The sequence below is a fragment of the Mirounga leonina genome, unplaced genomic scaffold (assembly GCF_011800145.1).
Source record: "Mirounga leonina isolate KUSES-001 unplaced genomic scaffold, KU_Mleo_1.0 Mir_201, whole genome shotgun sequence".
NCBI lineage: Eukaryota > Metazoa > Chordata > Mammalia > Carnivora > Phocidae > Mirounga > Mirounga leonina.
The window spans coordinates 5,342,424-5,362,299 of record NW_023270504.1 but is presented as its reverse complement, the minus strand read 5'-3'; the positions used below and the strand labels follow the sequence as shown (position 1 = coordinate 5,362,299).

At 41.8% G+C, this 19,876-nt stretch overlaps 1 protein-coding gene across 1 annotated transcript in view; it reads right to left on the bottom strand.

Annotated features, from left to right (window-relative positions):
* The window catches only part of TMTC1 (transmembrane O-mannosyltransferase targeting cadherins 1), a 263,586-nt gene that overhangs the window by 48,750 nt on the left and 194,960 nt on the right, over positions 1-19,876 (bottom strand). The window contains exons 11-12 of the mRNA XM_035027979.1: positions 18,121-18,234; positions 2,611-2,754 (exon numbers count right to left, since the gene is read on the bottom strand). Of these exons, the coding sequence (XP_034883870.1) occupies positions 2,611-2,754; positions 18,121-18,234 (258 nt within the window). The remainder of the gene's footprint in view (positions 1-2,610; positions 2,755-18,120; positions 18,235-19,876) is intronic.

The following is a 19,876-nucleotide window of genomic DNA, read 5'->3' as shown; positions in this document are numbered from 1 at the left end:
TCTACATGGATATAGCCACTCTGCTCTCTGATAGAAATCAAAAGAGCAAAAGACAAACCACAGTGGCTTTGTACAAGGTACTCCACTTTTCAGGACCCTCATTCCCTCTTCTTCCCTGTCTACTTTAAAGAGTTACTAGGAGGGCCTCATTAAAAAAAAAAAAAAATGCACTCAGAAAACTACAGTCTTACGCAAATGTAAAGCATTGTTGTTGGTCTGGATAATCATCAAGAGTTGATTTTGACAAAACCTCTGACAAAGAGAGAAAAAATCCCATGTTCAGTATCCAGGAGTCCCTCCTACTGTGAAAAATAGCCATTACCATAGTCCAAAAAATAATTCCTTGTCCTTTTAACTCACATATACTCATTCATGATGATTGTTAATGGCAATAATATGTGATTGAAAAAGGAAGGCTAGAGCATGCATCTCTTGCTCAGGTCTTGGCAAGATGAAATTTAAGGACTGTCGACTGTCATTTTTAAGTAGAGCCCCATTCAACACAATATGATCATCATCACTGCAGGACATTATTCCTAACAAGAACTGCCATTAAAGCTGGGTCTTTAGGGCAACAAACACTCATCGATGTGGTCTTTAAAATCAGTACTGTATAGTCCAGGTACCCCAAAGACGCTGACAGGACTTTATCTGGCCATTAAATTATTTGGGCTCTAAGGTAGGACATAAACAGATGCCAACAATGACTTTAAAAAAATGAGTCCTTGGAACGTCATATAAATAAGTAAGAGCTCATCAAAATAGTTGAGTAAAATCAAAGCACCCTACTGGCCTGCAGCTATTACCTGCAATGACTAGAACTCATTTTCCCCACATCTCTTGATTGGTTATTGTTTTTAATAGGAGCTGACTAGTACTAAAATGGCTTTTCTGTCACAGTGTGTCCCACTTCATTCTTCATTGTTTCTCAGCATTCTCAATGTGTATCAAATTGTAACAAAAAATTCTCTAATTTGAAAAAATAAGTGTATTTGGTTTTTGCTGATTTATACTTTTATTCCTTTCATTTGAATTGTACTTTCTCCGCATTTACTTATTTTTGTATAGTATTCCCTGATTTTGTGCTCCAGTAATGGACAAAGCTATTCCTAAACAGAAAACAGACTCAGGATGGCACCTATCATGTAATACCATATTAGATTGTTCTGTGATTAACCCACCCCAGCGCTTCTGCCCAAACAGGATTAGATAAAAACACACATTAACACACACATTAGGAAAAAGGACCAATATCTACCTGTATATGTCAAATTCAAGGAGTAAACAGGAAGGTGAAGAAGTTGCATCATATGGAGTTAGTGAGGCAATGAAGACAATCCCGTTAGTGAGTGGACAAGAGAACAAAGCAAACCATCAGCTTTAAAGGTAACGGACGAGTGCTCTAGAAGTTTAGAGACTTGGAAACCAATTCAGTAAGTGTGGAGATTTTTTTTTTTTAAAGATTTATTTATTTATTTTAGGGAAAGAGAGAGACAGAGAGAGAGAGAGCAAGGGGGAAGGGGCAGAGGGAGAGAGAGAGGAGGAATCTCAAGCAGACCCCATGCTGACCATGGAGCCTGACATGGGCCCCGATCTCATGACCCTGGATCATGACCTGAGCCGAAACCATGAGTCAGACGCTCGCTCAACTGACTGAGCCACCCAGGGGCCCCCAGTAAGTGTGTAGAATGTCAGTATCCCAACAAGCAGAGATAAATACATCACTGCACTCTCATTCCAAACATTTTTCACCCAATTTCCACTTCTGATGTTTTCATCCTGTTTTCTTAAGTTTAGAAATTAAATTCCATAACTTCCACCATTTCATTATTGTCAAAACTACAGGTGCCCACACCATCACCAAGATGCCTAGACTTTGTATTAATAAAGATACAAGATGCAGAAGTACCCCTGTTTTAGTCTTCAGTAATACTAATTGCACTGTCAACCTTTTACAGGGCGGTGAGTGAAAAGCAAACACCAGCGACTGATTGTACCTGGCAGGTCTCCCTAAGATCTTAGCAAGAGTTACCATTACTAAGTCAAGGCAGGCCTTGCTCCATTTCTTACCACTAGTATACGCTGAACACGAGTCGTGGTTATGTCATCTGGCCACAGCTTTAGAGCTCACTGCTCTTCCTAGATGAGCGCTTTGCCCAAAGAATGTTCATGGAATACTTGGGAAATGCCTTACCAAAAAAAAAAAAAAATTGACTTTGGGCAATGTCGTATTCCATACTGCCTTCTTGAAGATTCACAGGGCATTTAGCATATTAACGGTTCTTGCAAGAGTGGGAGTCCTCTTGGTCTAACTCAGCATTTCCTAAGTTTACCTGACCATGTAACCCTTCCCTATCCCCACCCCTCTACAGACCACCCAGGGACATCTCCCAGAGCTAACACTTCCAGAGAGTCACTCTGGGAAATATTCTTTTAGACTGAGGAGGCATAGAATTATTTCAGATGAACATGACCTCCTCTCAAAGCTTGAAAATCGTAATTATTCCACTCTGGGAAGAGGAGACAGGAGCACAACTAAATGAGTATTAAGAAGGAAAGGATTTCCTGAAATTACAAGACTGCCCGATGAAAGGTATCTGTTCTACTTACTTAAGGAGATTTCCAAGATTGAAGAGAGCCCGGCTGTGCTGTGGATTTAGCTGGAGAGCCCTCTGATAGCACCTCTTTGCCTCTGCTGCGTCTCTCGTCAGTGTTCCAAGGTTGTTCAGGGCACTTGCGTGGCGAGGATACAACCTGGAAAATTAGAAATATTCAGCCATGATTGTTCAAAAACTGCTAAGCTGGGCACGATGGGCTTGTTCTCCCTCTCCCCCCCGCCACCCCAGGAATGCCACAATCAAAATCAAACACTGAATTCTTCCTTTATTTTAATGGTTTGTCCATGTGAAATCTTAATGGTCAACTATGTGTGCAGCTGAGGGCATATAAATATGGAAGCAGATCTTTGACCCTTAGTGGTATAATAACCCCCAAATGGTGCAAAAATAAACTATGCAAATCTATCAGGGTCAAACAAATTTTAATCCTTTGGAGCCTATATTACTTTCAATTTGCTTTGGCAGAAAATCCTCACTGCCTCATTGCCTCTGAGTTTCTGGGCTGGTGGGACTGCTGACCAGCAGCTTCTACGGTGCCCACTATGTACACAAGACACTGGGGGTTCCTTGGATGAGGGCATCTTCATGAACATACTTGGACTGGAAGATCCCTAAGACCACCATTATTGAGAAAGGGTAATACACAAGGTCTTCCCATAAAAACAAACTTTATCCCTAAAATGGCTTTCCATCTTGGCTCTCTTTTTCCATTTTATCTCCTTTCCCTCCTCCTACTGTAATTTGGTACCAACTGGCCTGATACAGTTCTCAAATGAAAATCCCGACAAACACTTTTTAAAAAATTTAAATAATGCACGACGAAGTGAAAATAGCATTCCCAATGTTCAAAAGCAAATGTAAAGGAGGATCGGGGATACATCAGTAAACCAAATTTATGCTGATTAAGGAAGGAAGGGAATCAATTTACTTCCTTAACTCAAAACCATCAAGAAGGCAAATCCGCACAGCTCCACAGTTTAGTTGTTTCTGCTATATTTAGAGCAGAATATTTAGCAGACTAAGAGGTTCACTCCATCTCTGTCACCTGGAGTACTCTGCATAAGCCCGCGGAACTGGCTCTTAATGTAGGAATGCCAAGAAATGAAAATACGATGTGTACTTGTCAAGCCTCTTGACGATCAAATGACAGGCTTGCCTCCTCCCACTCTGTTCCGTACCTTCTAAGAAGATCAATTTATTTGCGGACAGAAGGGCGTCCTATTAAAAGGCTGACAAGACAAGTCTCATGGGTTTTGTTTTGTTTTGTTTTAAATCTTTGCTTAAACCAAGTTTCCTAAGTTTATTTGACCATGTAATCCTCCTTTCCCTACTCCCTTCTAGAGCAGCAAGGAACACGACGAACATGCCCCAGAACTAGCATTTTCAGGAAGACATGCCAGGTGATGCTCTTCATGACTGACAAGGGATAGAATCTATTCAGTGGCATGTTATGGCCTCCCAAAGCCTGAAAGCCTTAATTACTCTCAATGGCTGTAGAGGCTGTTGGAGAGAGAGATATTATGAGAGGAAGCTGGGAAAAGGAAAACACACTGGGCCAGCACACGGCACTGTGGTTTGCTTCTCTCGGGTCACCTTCACTCAGGCAAAGACAACCCGAGGTCCCTGGGGGTAGCCCCATCACCCCCAGCCTCACAGTCCTGAGGGAAGCAAGTCCTTGGCTCTCTCTTTCTCTGAGATTCCACTAAGGGATATCAGAACTATGATGAGACAAAATGCCCTTGGATCTGCTCATGCACTCTGCCCACAAAGGTCTCCTAGGAAGTCTGGGTCTAAGAATGATTTTGGAAGTGATTACAGAAAACTTATCACAGCCAGGACTCAAAATCTTCTAAAGAAACTTTTTTTTTTGGCAGGGGGAGATGTTGAGCAAAGCTCTCTGACCTCCCAAAGATTTAAGGGATGTCCAGTGAACACGGTGAGAGCAATTCTTGTTTCCCTGTTGACCACCTGTAAGAGGAAGCTTCCCGGGGAAATCTGCCTTCTTAAAACTTGATCTTTTGCTTATTTCTTTAGGCTTGGGAGCCCTTGAAATCAATGTCTGAGGTGAAAGCACTACCTATGGGAAAGGATGGTCTAAATTCAGTAAGATCTTCCCCCAAGGACTCACCCACCTCTTGCCGCGCCCATCTACACTGTCAAGCAACTGCCCTTGGCACTGGCTCTCCGCCCACCTTGTCAAACTTTATCTTCACTCACGATTCCACTGTCACTTAAACAGTCATGGGCTTTCACATTTCATGGAGTCCATGTTTCTCTCTCCCCTTTCTTTTTTCCAATTCAGAAACTGAATATAAGTCCACACCAAACTCTCAAAACCAGAAATAAGCAGCGAGAAAGGAAGCAATGAGAAACAGGTATGAGCCTTGTGAGGAAAAGGGCCTTGAGTGAGACTTTTGCTCCAAAAACTTGTCTGCCAGCCACAATCAGGAAAGAGGCTGTATGTTAACGAAGAGTCCCGACCCAGGCAGGAAGGGGATTGCTGGCTTCTAGAGTGGTTTACTGAACCTATTGCCACCCAGAGCCCTCCACCTGAAAAATGTGTGAGATCGTGTATTCCTGGTAATAGTAAGGGTCTGCTAGCAATATCCTCTCTCACTGGGTATCTGATTCGGTTCAGCTACTCACAAGCAAGCATTGCATTATTTATAAAACAAAGCTGAATTTCATCAACAGGATTCTTCAATAACTAGGTCAGGAAAAAAAAAACACATTTTATTTTGAGTTCAAGATAGATGTAGATATATATATATATATATTTTTTTTTTTTTAGATTTTATTTATTCATTTGAGAGAGAGAGCACATGAGACAGGGGAGGGTCAGAGGGAGAAGCAGACTCCCCATTGAGCAGGGAGCCCGATGCGGGACTCGATCCAGGGACTCCAGGATCATGACCCGAGCCGAAGGCAGTCGCTTAACCAACTGAGCCACCAAGGCGCCCCGATGTAGATATATTCTTAAAACACATACTCTTCTCTTGTTTACTGAAGACCTAGGCAAGGACAAGGTTATTTTGTGTGTTTACTTTTTTAAATGAACTTGTGTTTGAATTAGCTTGGGTCCAAGTCAATATTGAGGTCTCCAGGAGGGGAATTTTCTACTGGAAAAATGAACAATTTAAGAGATGTTTATGTTGCTACATCCCTGGTCAGAATAAATTAAGCCCATCTTGACTTTGACTTCTATAGGTATGTTTTACAAAATTTCTGTTAGTGATTAATTATTCCCTTCCCCATCTAAAAAAAAAATTTCAACAAAAGTGTCACTGAACTAGAGTGGAGTGGTGTTTTCAGACCTATTTTTTTTTAAGACGAGTGCGAACAGCCATGGGATTTTCTTTCTCACACTCTTACTCAACATTTGTATTGTTTATGGGTGCTCTCTTGCTATTTCTTTATTACTGTCATTCTTATTTTGGTGAGTTAAATTTTTAAAAATTTATTATACAGAAAATATGCTGTTTTGTCAAGCAGCTCCAGGGTATAAGGAAGCTTATTTTTTCTCTTTAAAAATGAAATCTTGGGGCACCTGGGTGGCTCAGTCAGTTAAGCATCCGACTTTTGATTTCGGCTCACGTCAGGATCTCAGGGTCGGGATACTGAGTCCCGCATTGGACTCCCCAATGGGTGTGGAGCCTGCTTAAGATTCTCTCTCCCCCTCTCTCTTTGTCCCTCCCCCACTAAAAAAATAGAATAAAATAAAAATGAAATCTAGAGATACAGTTATCTCAGACTGAGATAATTTTTTTCATGTATTGGAAAATTTGTATTCTTGATAAGTACATGTACATTTGAGCATTTAAGGGGTTCTTAATTTTTATCTACTAGCATTTCCTTATGCAGAAGTGATAAAGTAATAGTTAAGGATATAATTATTATTCTCCTCCATTCCCAGTTACTTTAGCTCTGAGAATCAACATCAACAACATATTAATAGATCATTACTGGGGGTGGGAACAAAAGAAAATGGGTCCAAAGGGACCTAGGATAGATTGATACTTCACACCTTTTCTTCCATTTTCTCATCTAACCCTCCTATTTTTTTTTTTTTTTTAAGATTTTACTTATTTATTTGTCAGAGAGAGAGCACAAGCAGGGGGAGCAGCAGGCTCCCCACCAGGGAAGGAGCCTGATGTGGGACTTGATCCCAGGACCCTGGCATCATGACCTGAGCTGAAGGCTGAGGCCTAACTGACTGAGCCACCCAGGGATCCCTAACCCTCCTAATTCTTCAAGTAGAATTACTGTACTGTGTTATAGCTGTGGAAAGAAATTGAGTAGATAATAGATTTTTAAAAAAATCAGAAGCAGTTGTGTTCTTGTGTTAAGAAGACAGTTGGTTCCTGTAAATCTATTTATTTTCCAAAAAAATCTTGAGTCATTCCACCTTCAGCAAATAAACTGCTACAAATTAGAGCTTCCATTTAGAATAACTTCTCCTTTTTTTCTTTGGCCAGTCCATTCGACTATGATATTACAGGAACCAGTTCTCAGGGACAGAAGTAGAATAAACTCAATACTCAGGACACTTGGCTACTGAGATGCTTATGCACTGGAAAAATATGTTATCTGCCATACAAAATAACCATGGTATCTCTGAAGACCACAGTATTTGGAAAAGCGTTTTAGAACCAGCAATACTCAGTAAGTGTACAAGATATATGTATGCTCTCATTACTGTTCTTAAGCTTCAACCTCAAGATCAACCTGAAGACTCAAAGACGTAAGATGGATGTGACTAAAGTGTGATTTTATATTTTCTTTCAGTCATTTACTTTGAATTTTGTATAGTCTTTTCAAAAGTTAAGGATGCTCATAATTTTTCAACGTTTTGAGTACCTTATAAGGCATTTCATTGTGCAAGCAACATTGTATCATGAGCTCCAGTTTGCAATTTCCCTTCAGAATATATACACCTTGATTTATTTGTCTGATTTTCATTCCACAGATTAATTTATTTGAGGTTAACTATGCTAAGGTCAGATGTTTATTTTCTATTTCCTGTTGAGAAAAAAAAATCCAAAAGAAAAACATGGCTGGGAAAAAAATGCAACCATAAAACCTGAATTTCACTGGACTAAAAAAGAACACCCAAAGTAAACTTTATTTCAGGAGTCAGCAGCATATTTTTAACCAGATTAGTCTCTGACATTCAGTTTTTCCCTGTTGTAAGATTTGAACCATCGTGTCACTAAAATGTACTGGGTGACACGGATTGGTCTGCTTCTTTACTTGTTTGGAATTGCCATTAACACCCAGCAAATAAGTCTTGCCACTTTCTTTTTGCATTTATACTCCTTCCCACCCATTTCAAAAAGCTTTGGAAAAAACTTCACGTGCTGTTTAGGGAAATGGGACAGGCTCTCCAAAGAGGGCCAACTCAATTATCTGACCTCTCACAATGGATGACCTCTCCCCGTGATCCAGAAGGACTCCGCCCAATTGATTTTCCAAGAGAATTGAGAGTAAAATCCTGTTCTGATGCCCTCAGGAAATGAGTCATTTTAAGTGGCTGAATTTTCCTGGTTCCTGACAATTTAAAGGTTGGGAAATGTATTGAATTAAATACTTCTCTGCTCTTTGAAATAGAAAATGGTGAACATAATTTAACCCTTCTCAGAGGCCTGAGGTAACTCTGGTTTTTGTGGCAGATGGTGGGGAATTGCTTTGGAGTCAGAAGCCATGGGTGACTTTTTAGCTACGTGATTTTGAATTTATGTCTGTCCTTTAGCTGCTTTCTCTATAACAATAAGGTCAATAACATATGGACCTTCTGTGTGAACGAATGGGCTTCTGTGTGAATAAATGATGGGTATGTCTATACTCATCATCATACTTGTTCCACCACAAACAGTGTTTTGGGGTGAGTTGAAGGACCTCTGGGTGGTATTTTTTTTGCTCCATCTATAGCCCTAATGAACCCATACCAGGCTGAAGGTGCCAGGTCTCCTTCTCTCATATGGATTTCTCATCCTCCAAAAAAAAAATCATTCTCTTCACTGCTGTCAATGGCCTTCGACTTGCTCCCATCAGTCAAAATAACATCCGTTATTTCTTCATCACTAACCCAGGAGCACTCAAGTCATCTTGTATCCATCTGTCTCTCCTCTGCCGTGGGTTCTCAGATGTGAAGGACATGTGACTCTCTCCATTTTAAGAATGTAGGAATGTTCTCTGTGAAACCCTCATTCCAAAGCCTGGCAATCCATCATCTAAAGCAAACGATCCCCACAGGCACCAGAGCAATTTCCTCCAAGCCTTTCTGATATGCTCAACACCAAATGGAATTCCAGACACATGCAATTTTAAAAAAGCTACATCCAAGGCTGTAAGGAGATTCAAAGTCCTGTGTGACAGATCAATGTGCACATGGAATCCTTATTGAAATGACACTTTGTGGCATGAACAGTATTCCGGTTGTTAGATCAACTTAGAAAAGGACAGCAGGAGGAGGGAAAAGTGTGTCCATATTCCTAATCAAGAACTGCCCATGAAGATCATGAAGGATGGGGACAAAAGGGGCGCATATCCAGACTATCCACCTCAGGAATTGGTGGTCACCACTAGCAGGAAGTAGTGGTGTTTAACATCTTCTGATGCACAGGACAATACTGCATAATGAAGAGTTGTTCCATCTAAATAGTTGACAGCTCTCCCATTTGAGAAACACTGCTTGTTACTACGGAGTTGTCCTCGGACTCTAAGGGGATCTGTGATACTCTGTGCATTACATTCATTCGGTCTTTCAACAAACATTTTAACATTTATTGAGCACCTACGATGTGCCAGGCCCTCTGCTAAGGGCCCACAGCAATAAAGAAAAAGGAGTCCATGCTCTCAAGGAGGTCCTGTGGCAGAAGAGGGAGAGACAAGGACACCAAATTACTCCAATGCACTGTGATCAGAGCACACATGGCAGAAAGAGACAAAGCAGAAACTGGGCAGGGGGGGGTGGAGGGATGGGAGGTGGGTAGTACAAGCAGCAGGAGCCCATGGAAGGAGCCATGGTGCTCACCAAGGTGTTTCCAGGGGAGATGATGCTTTACCAGTGGGGCAGTAATAGTTGAGGGTCAGGGGAAGGGGAGGAGGGGATATAAGCAGGAAGAGGAAGGAAGGTGTTTCCAAGAGAGAAAGCAAAACCCAACAGAACGCAGGAAACATAACTTTTTACTCTGGCTTAAGCACAAACTGGAAAGGGGGCCAATAAAGGTCAAGGAGCTGGTTTTGGAGAGAAGGTGGTAAGGGGAGTTTCAAGTGCAGAGGGAAATCTGTGGAAACGTCCAGGAATCAGGTGGATAGACTGCTTTGATATGGGAAAGTTACATGGTGAAATTACAGCTTTGAGAGTTAATCAGCATACAGACGCTTTCTAAAGCCTTTGGAACTGAAGAAATCCCCTGGGAGGAAGGCAAAGCTTGAGAAGAGAAGGCCTAGCAGAGGAGCCTGAGAGCTCCTCCATCAAGGGTTTGGAGGAGAGTCTAGAGAAACAGAAGGCAAACCAAGGCAGCATGGAAGCTGAAAAAGAATTTGCTCTAAGGAGGAGGGATCGTTCAACAAAATTAATGCTGCCGAGAGTCAAGTAATTTAACTCCCAAGCAGGGTCCTCCTCTGGAGTTCCCCGCGTGGAGGCAACTGGTGCGCTTGCGAACAGTTCTGGGTGGTAGAGCAGGAACCACCCACGGCTGGTGGGGGGGTAACAAGAGGGAAATAAAGGAGAAGACACTGAGACCGGCAGGAAATTTCAACAGTCGAAAGGTGGGAACAGACAGACTGAATGGCAGGAAGGGGAAAACAGGAGATGCAGAGGCTGGTTTGCATACTTGTTTCAAGATGGCAGAGACTTGAGACTATTTAGAGTATTTCATTTATTTCATTTTCTTTTATTTATTTATTTATTTATTTATTTGTTTGTTTGTTTGTTTGTTTGTTTATTTATTTTAGAGAGAGATAGAGGGGTGCCTGGGTGGCTCAGTCGATTGAGCGTCCACCTCTTGATTTCAGCTCAGGTCATGATCTTGGGTCATGAGATCGAGCCCCGTGTTGGGCTCTACGCTCAGCAGGGAGTCAGCTTGAAATTCTTTCTCTCTCCCTCTCCCCCTGCTCGTGTGCATACTCTGTCTCCCCACCTCTCTCTAAAAAATAAATAAATAAATCTTTAGAGAGAGAAAGAGAGTGTGAGAGTGGGGAGGGGAGGGGCAGAGGAAGAGGGAGAGAGAATCTCAAGCACACTCCCTGCTGAATGCAAAGACCAACACGGGGCTCGATCTCACGACCCGAGATCATGACCTGAGCCAATATCAAGAGGTGGACGCTCAACCAACGGAGCCACCCAGGCGCCCTGAGAATATTTAAGTATGAATGGAAAAGTGCCCAGAGAAGTGGATAAAGTGAAGGCTTTAAAGGAAGGGTTTTAAACAAAATCTCTGAGGAGCTGGGAAACGAAGGACAGGAGAAGGGCAAGATAGGTCTGGGGGCAGTATGTTGGTGGTGACTGCACTCTTAGGTGGGGTGGCCGGGGAAGGCCTTGTTGACAAGATGACCTAGTAGGGAGCCCGGAAGGAAGGGAAGGAGGCAGCTTTTAGAGAGGGAGGGGGTATTCTGGGAAGAGAAAACCACAAATTCAGAGTCCCTGAAGCCCCACGTGGCTGGAGCCGAGCCGGCAAGAAAAGTCGCAGGAGGTGAGGTCTGAGAAAGATGGTGCGGGGCCTGGAGGCAGCTGCAGGGGCTCTGAGAGATAGGAATCTACGTGAGACACACACGGTAGGCGGTGGAGGTGGAGAGAAGTGGTCAGATTTGGGACATGGATAACATTTAACGAGTTTATCACTGCCGGGTATTAGGCACGGCTTTGAACTTTCTATAGGAGTTACCTTGTAATATTCCAACCTCCTATGTTGTCACTTTAACAGAAAATCTAGATGATATTGTTAAAATGCTCATATCTGCTTATGTAAAAAATTATAATTAAGCCGGGGTCGCGGATGCTGTCTCCCACCACCCAGACACCACTCCCATCTGAGGGGCTTGTTTCCCCATCTGCTGACAGCTCACAGCCTGGACTTCTCTGGGCATGGGGCTCAGCCTCACCCAAGGTTCATGAGGGGACGTAAAGGTTCCATCTCTTGCCTCCATTCATGGCCATCCTGAGGGGCCCTCGAAGCTCCAGGGCTTCCTCAGGGGTCAGCCGAGGCCCTGGAACTGCACTGCCTATCATCTCTCCCTCTGCCCATCCTGCTTCCCTGGCTTCCTTCCCTAGCGTTCCAGAGAGCACTCCTCACTGGACTTCCTGCTTGCAGATCCCTGCCTGGGATTCTGTTTCCTGGGGAAGCACGGCGAGTTCTTGAAGTGAAAGAGTGGTGTAAGGCAGGTGGAAAAAACACCAAAAAACCAGACAGCGAAATACGCTTCAATAGAAATGACAGAACCGTAAGTATGGTCACGAAATTCTAGTTTTCTAAATGAAATAGTGTTTAACTTCTTGGATTTAATGAATAAAACTGCCAGACTTAATTAACACAAAATAGAGGGAGGTTCTAATTTCATCAACAAAAAAATAAAAATAATTTCAAGTGTCTATCTGTGATACTGGGAAGTGTATTTAGACTTTTATAAATGAAAATACCACATGGACAGAAGAGCCCATCTCCACTTGTTAAATCTGGTTAACAAATGGTCCTAGAATTTTAATTGTTTCCAGAAATACATGGCAGCTGGTATCCAAGGTCACTTTTACTCATAAGAGTTATTTTAAATGTTCACTTAAAATAGGCTGTGTAATGAAGGACTTTTAAAATAACCATTAAATCCTGATTTAAAAAAAAATGTTCAAACTCCAGCCGCTTTACAGATAGCATTTTTCAAAGGAATTGTAATAATTTTATTGATATACTCAGGACATCAGTGAATGGGGGGTTAATTACACATGGTTAGATTCTTTAGACTCTAATGATACGATGTTTCCTCGATTCTTTTATTACTTCCTTTTTTCCACATAGACTTACCCAGTCTAATGGAATCTCCTTGCAGAGTTCCAGTTATCCACACAGGAGGGAATGCAAAGAATGCTATCTCTGTCAATGGTTATTATTATCATGATGAGTCTCTATTTTATGCATTAAAAAATTCTAATCAGAAAGATTTTAGTTCTATCCTTTCCCACGTGGAAGGCAATGAAATAGAACTAGTAGAGATGTCTTCGGGACAGGAGCATTAAAAGAACATTTCTTCCCCTTTAATTATGCCAATAAAAGAGTCTGGTCAAGGACTTCTACCCTCTTTCTTTCCCTTCAGATTTTCTGTTTAGAACATCAACAACAGATATATTGGGAGTGCGTAAGGCCGCTCTAAGGGTCCCATGGCTGCCCAAGCACATTTGAGTGCCATCGGGGAAGAGTAATGCATCTCCTGCTTGATAGGAGTATGGGAGGATGGAAATCTTAGATGATTTACTGTGTATTTCATGTTGAAACCATACCTGTGAAGAGAAAACAGCAGTCTGGCTGACTGAAGATCACAGCCCTTGTATCAGGACAGAATACTGCACAGGGCTGATATCTAATCACCTGGGATGCATCAGTGAATCTGAGTATGGGGGTGCTTATTATAGTGGGCTGGCAGGAAGAGGGCATCTAAGTGAACAAATGCTCCGTGGAATATGGGATAATTTGCTGCTGACAGTAGGGAGACCTTCCTGACCCCCCTGGACAAAGTGAACTCTATTCATTCCCAGGTGCAGGGCTCTTGATGGCCAGCCCATTTTAACCAACCAGTAACTGAGTCATGCAGGGGTTTTAAATATAAGATGAGAAACAATTTCCATGACTCTATCACCTATAGTGAAATCTCTTTTAAAACAGTCTCTTCACTATGTCGTCAGATTTCTAGATGTTCTCTATTCTCTGCAAAACATATTGGTGGATACCCACAACTTAATAAACTTTCTCTATAAGCATGGGCCTTTTTGATTCTGTGAGTTGAGTTGTATGACTAAAAGACAGTTGTGTTTGTTAACAAATTTATGGCAGTTGTAGTTTTTATTGCAATTGTACCATGTAATGAAATATCTTGCAAACTGATATAGATGTGAAAAAGAGAGTTGTATTTCTATGAAAACTATGTAAATACTCTAGAAATACTCAAAAAAGGGAATTTGCTCAAGAAATTGCTGTTGATTAGATGTAGAGTATCTGTAAAAAAACTATAGGAGAAAAATCTCACAGTCATTACATTTTTATTCCACTTTAAAGTATGAAAACCTGGGGCGCCTGGGTGGCTCAGTTGGTTAAGCGACTGCCTTCGGCTCAGGTCATGATCCTGGAGTCCCGGGATCGATTCCCGCATCGGGCTCCCTGCTCGGCAGGGAGTCTGCTTCTCTCCCTCTGACCCTCCTCCCTCTCATGCTCTCTGTCTCTCATTCTCTCTCTCTCAAAAAAAAAAAAAAAAAAAAGTATGAAAACCTGATCATCAGAGAAAGGACTTATGTGTGTGATTTTTGCAGATTATAATCATTAGACTCTTAACCCAAAGGAAAAAGCTTGGTTTGACATTTGAAGATTGGTGAATGGATGTACATGGGAAATTTTAGGGTACAATAAAATCATTCAAGAGTGTGTATAATTTATTTTATGATTCTCCCCTTTTAACTGATGTTTTAAGCTGATCAACAAACCTCTGGCCAAGTACACATTTAGTATCTGCTGCACGTTATCCAGGTTGGGCCACGATCTCTCTCTTTGGGCTTACTGGACAAATTATTTCATGGGTTATTTTGTGCAGGAAGAGCTGAGATATTGGGTGGTCCCTGGAATTTCTACTCCACTCACATGAGATGGAATGGTAGAAACTTTTCCAGGTTTTTGTTTTGTTTTGTTTTTGTTTTAAGATTTTATTTATTTGAGAGAGAGAGAGAAACAGCATGAGAGGGGAGAGGGTCAGAGGGAGAAGCAGGCTCCCCGCTGAGCTGGGAGCCCAACGTGGGACTTGATCCCAGGACTCCAGGATCATGACCTGAGCCAAAGGCAGTCGCTTAACCAACTGAGCCACCCAGGTGCCCCACTTTTCCAGGTTTTAAACAATGACCAGAAAGCTTTGGAGGCATATGGCAGATCTACCAGTGGTGTTCTGATTCTGAACCAAATAGAATCCCAAACTTTATACAACCTGGAACAGGTATAAACATCACAGCTGCCCCTCCCAGCAAGGCAAAGGTAACACTTGTGTTCATTAAGGATTTAAGAGTTCTGCCATTTTCCTTTGCTGATTTGGGTCTTAATCTGAACCTGAAACTTCAGCTGCAGCATTTTCCAAGGGAGATTTCCCTTGCACTGCAGAAATAGAATAAATGAGGTACACTGAAAGGGAGGAGAAGTTAGTATACTTCCATCTTGTTTAAAAAATAAAATAAATAAAATAAGGTTGCGGCGCCTGGGTGGCTCAGTCGGTTATGCGGCCGGCTCTTGATTTCGGCTCAGATAGTGATTTCAGGGTTCTGGGATTAAGCCCTGCATTGGGCTCCCTGCTCGGCAGGGAGTCTGCTCCAACATTTTTTCTCTCCCTCTGACTCTGCTCCTCCCACCCCCAGAAATAAATAAATAAATCTTTAAAAAAACAAAGAAGGTTTAAAAGAAGCAGAATATTCATGTCATATATAATTACCAATTTAATGTAGCATTATTTCTAGAATTGTAAGGCAGCCAAAATGATATTGGTATAGATAAAAACCCTAATGACTAATTTCATCATTGCCTTTGGGATCTACACAGTCATTACGATAGAAATGGATAATTGTGGGGACTGATTTCAGATAATAGCACCGCTAGCCCTGCATTTCCCTAATCATTCTTTCTTGCTGTGTGCAAATATGGAAAATATCAAATATACTGAAGTTGAAATAGAGATAAGGTAGTTGGGAGAGGGGAGAATTCCTGTCTCAGCAACTTCAGCAAAGAAAAAGCAATATCAAAATTAGGGCAATCTAGGATGCCTGGGTGGCTCAGTCGGTTTAGCACCCGACTCTTGATTTCAGCTCAGGTCATGATCTCAGGGTCATGAGTTTGAGCCCCATGTTGGGCTCCGCACTGAGCATGGAATCTGATTGAGATTCTCTCTCTCTGCCCCTCCCCCTCTGCCCCTTGTGTGCATGCTCTCTCTCCAAAAAAACTAAATTAAATTAAATTTTAAAAATAAGGGCCATCTTCCAGTCACCTAGGATGAATAATCATCAAAATGATGAATAGTCCTGGTATTTTCCTTTTCTCTCTAACACAAGGAGTGACAATTTAAATTAAAAAGCAAAACAAAACACCCACTGAAAATTCACCACAGAGGTATCCACACAGAAATGATGCTACTTAAATCAGAAGTATTTTGAGCCTGGTCTGAGAGGATGAAATATTTCACTAATTACTATGCAGTGTATTTATAGTTTTAATTGTTTTTTCCCCACTTCTTAATGCTTTCTTCCAGAAGCACAGTTGCTGAAGCAAACATTTATTTTTATTGTTTCATGGGAAAAAAGCGGTAGTACCCAACCAGCTACTATAATTCTGTAAAATCGGCTACCGGAGAATTTTATATAATTTGTATCTTTGCCCCAAGGTGTGCCTTAGGGTCTGCCTTATTTTTTCTGTTTGAACTTGACAGAAAACAGTCTGTTAGAATGCAATAAATTTTAAAGGATACTGATAATACTTTCTTTCAACCACTATTTTTCAGGCAAATTTACTGCTCTCTTCTCTTCAAGAATGCCATCTAAAACCCTGAAACATTAATTAATCATTACACCAAAACATACTTTATTTGTGCCCTTGAAGGAATATATGCCTCTTTAAAAATGACATCTCCTCATTGCAAAAATAATACATGTTCACTGTAGAACATCTGGAACACAAAATAAAGTACAGAGAAAAGAATTAAACCATAATCTCACTAACTAGAGATAAGTACTGTAAACATTTGGGTAAATTGGCTTCCAGGGAAAGAATATAATTCTTTATTAAATCTTAAAAATGATCTTCTATTCCTTAATAAAACTTCTTTTCCTCAATAAAAAGTTTTGTTACAATTTTCCTCTGGGACTTGCATTTCTTATATCTTTGGAAAAGTATCTGACAGTGAACTTGATGTGCACAGCTTAAAATTTTGGCCGTATTGAATATTACCTAAGAGAGCCTAAAGTCTAAAAGAATTTGATTTATGAACAATATACTTATGTAAGATCATTGTTCAAAAGGATAATTTTAAAAATCAGGTCAGTTACTTTAAGAATGATGATTTCAAACTAAGCTTTGAGATAATCCTCGTATGTGCTTGAGGGAAATGTAGATGTGTTCAGTATATATACTTTATTTTTTTCTAGGTCAAATTTCTCATTTTTTAAAAAAGATTTTATTTTATTTATTTGACAGAGAGAGAGAATGCAGGGGGAGTGGGAGAGGGAGAGGCAGGCTTCCTGCCAGCAGGGAGCCCGATGCAGGGCTCTATCCCAGGACTCTGGGAGCATGACCTGAGCTGAAGGCAGATGCTTAATGACTGAGCCACCCAGGCGCCCCAGTATACATACTTTAATGTGTCCCAAAGCAGAACAGTATCAGAAAATTCAGCCAAATGTGGGCCAATCTCTAGGGGCATGGAAACCTCTTTAAAAAGCTTCTGTGAGCCCCATAGTACAATAAAAGAGAAGACTCATGTTTCTTTGTTTTGCCCACGTTTGGAGACTCTGAGGAGTCTCTGAGGAGAACTATACATCTGACTTGATGTATAGTTCTCGTGCCCACATGTTGCAGGTTAAAGACATTCATCATGTGGAATCTTTTAGATAAGACCATCTTGAAAGTAAGAGTTGCAATTTTGAATACTCAAGAGCAGTCTGCCGCTGGTAACGCAGGCTTGATTTTGTGGTTTCTCTTAAAGTGACAACTTAAAGCTATATTTTGTACAGTCTCTTCCAAATGAATACAAGGAGAGGAGTACAAGGAGAGTGCCAGGGCTGTTCATATATATACGCACATACACATATATATTTGCGCGCGCACACACACACACACACACAGAGGCATGCGCACCCCTTATTAACATATTCCCAATATGGTAATCAAGTGTCTTCTAGTTTTCCGTCTATTTAATACAACTATCAGGGTATTTCATTTCTATACTCAGATGTCTTCATATAAATCCTTTCTGACGATGGGAAGCCTAAAGTGGGAAGAATTCATTGGAATACCCAACTCTTGTTTGCCTGCGTGTGTGTATTCGACCAAGCGTCACTTCACTGAGTAGTGGGTAGCAATGGAAACTTTTGCAGGAAAACACCAAGAAGTAGAAGCAAGGCAGAATTAGCACATTCACAACAGACTTGAACACGGAGCCGAAAGGTGGAGAGTCCAGGACCCTTACACCTCCAAGGAGATGTCCACTGTCCCCCCAGCGCACACTGGGAGGGCGAGTGAATGAACAAGGGCCTGAGAAGCACAGCTGTGCTGCTTACCCGAGGGCCGTTCTGTAGTGGTAGATCGCTTCCCGGGTCCGACCCTGGTCCTTCAGGAAATTGGCGTAGTTGTAGTGAACCTTGGCATTGTGGGGCAGGGTTTGAACTCCAGACCTACAATTAATACATTTAAAGAAAAGAAAAAAGAGCAACAAAGAACTGTATTTAGGAGCATCATTGGTTTCTTTCATATTTTACTCAAGTTTCATGAACCTGCATTCGGAACGTCCGTTATATCCATCTAAGTCAGGTTTTTCAGAATTCATGAATTATGTGACTTACAAAACATGCTTCTGTGGAAAACAATGAAGGCAGTGGGTGATGTGCACAACTAAACAAACATGCTAACTTGATAGGAAGCAGAGGTGGCGGCACAGGGTGATAGATTATTCTCTGCAGAACAAACCTGCATGCTCAGGTTCATTCAGTTTTTTTTCCTTCCTTGCTTCTTTTGTGCACTTATAACCTTCCTTAAAAAAAAAAAGTTGAGAGTGTCTACAAAAATAAATCATGACAAGAGGGATGACTGTAGACTGGCCTCCCTATTAAGTTTTATTGGAAATTAACATTTCCCATGTACCCAAGCCTGGGCTAATTAAAAATAAATAAATAAATAAATGCAAGTATAATTATTTTACAAGTTGCAGATAAGGAAGTGAGATTTTGCTCAAAAAGGTAAAAACCCTGCTTCCATGGCCACTGTGTTAGTCTGCTTGGGCTGCCATAAGCAAATGCCTGGGGAATCCCTACAGGATAGCAGTGAAGCTTTGAAGATGATTCCAGGGGCAGGTAGGGCAGGAGAGGATCCGTTTCTTGTTTGTAACTAGCCCACATGTTTAACCTGCACAAGATTATACAGCTGGTCCAGTGGAAGAGGTGGGATTCTAGAGGATTCTAGCTTGGGTTCTAGAGTCCCTCGTTCCCTCAACGTGCAGGCAGGTGGTGGCAGGGGAATGATGGAAGATGGGCTGGAGGGCCACTTGGAAAGAAAACTCCCAGACCGTGCATGGATGAAATGTGGGAGGCGGACAGCTGATGAGAGAGAGCAAGGAGAAAAGCAGGACAACCTAGCTTTGGGGCAACTCTAAAGCACTACTACCTCTCCCACGTAACATACTTTCATTTAGTTTTGAAAGGTAAGATCAATAGAAGGGTTTCATACAAAGTGTTAAAGATCTCTTGGGGAAATATGTAAGGGCTTTGTGATCTTTGTTGAACCTTCCCTAAAATAACCAGTTCCTTAGGACCAGCAAAGATAGTCCCAACTTAAAACCCACTGGCTGGCCACCCGAGGAACTCTCCAGAGGACAGAACTTACAGGGAGTGCAAGAGCCTAGAGACTGACCCGAGGGCAACATCATCTGAAGGCAGCAGACTCCAAACTTAGGCAGGCTGCTTCGGTGCCCACAAAGGTAGGGCAGGTGGCTAGGATTTTGTGGTGGCTGGGGCATGGCTGATCACAGACTAAATCTGTCTCAGGAGCAGTTAAAGCCCAGATCGCCATCCTGACCCTGAACACCCAAGTGACTTTTTTCATTATTCCTTCCCCATTCCAGCAAAAGACAGGAGTTTTACTCTCTGGAAAAGCTGAGCTAGAGAGATCCTGTACTCGGGAATGACAGGTACCACCGAGGGAAGGGAGAAGGGTGGTACCTCAAAGGTAGCTTAGGTGAAGATTTGCATTCTGAACACTGGGATCTCAGTTTCCCCTCTTATAAAGCTCTCTGAATATTGGCGGCCGGGATTGGACCCCCAG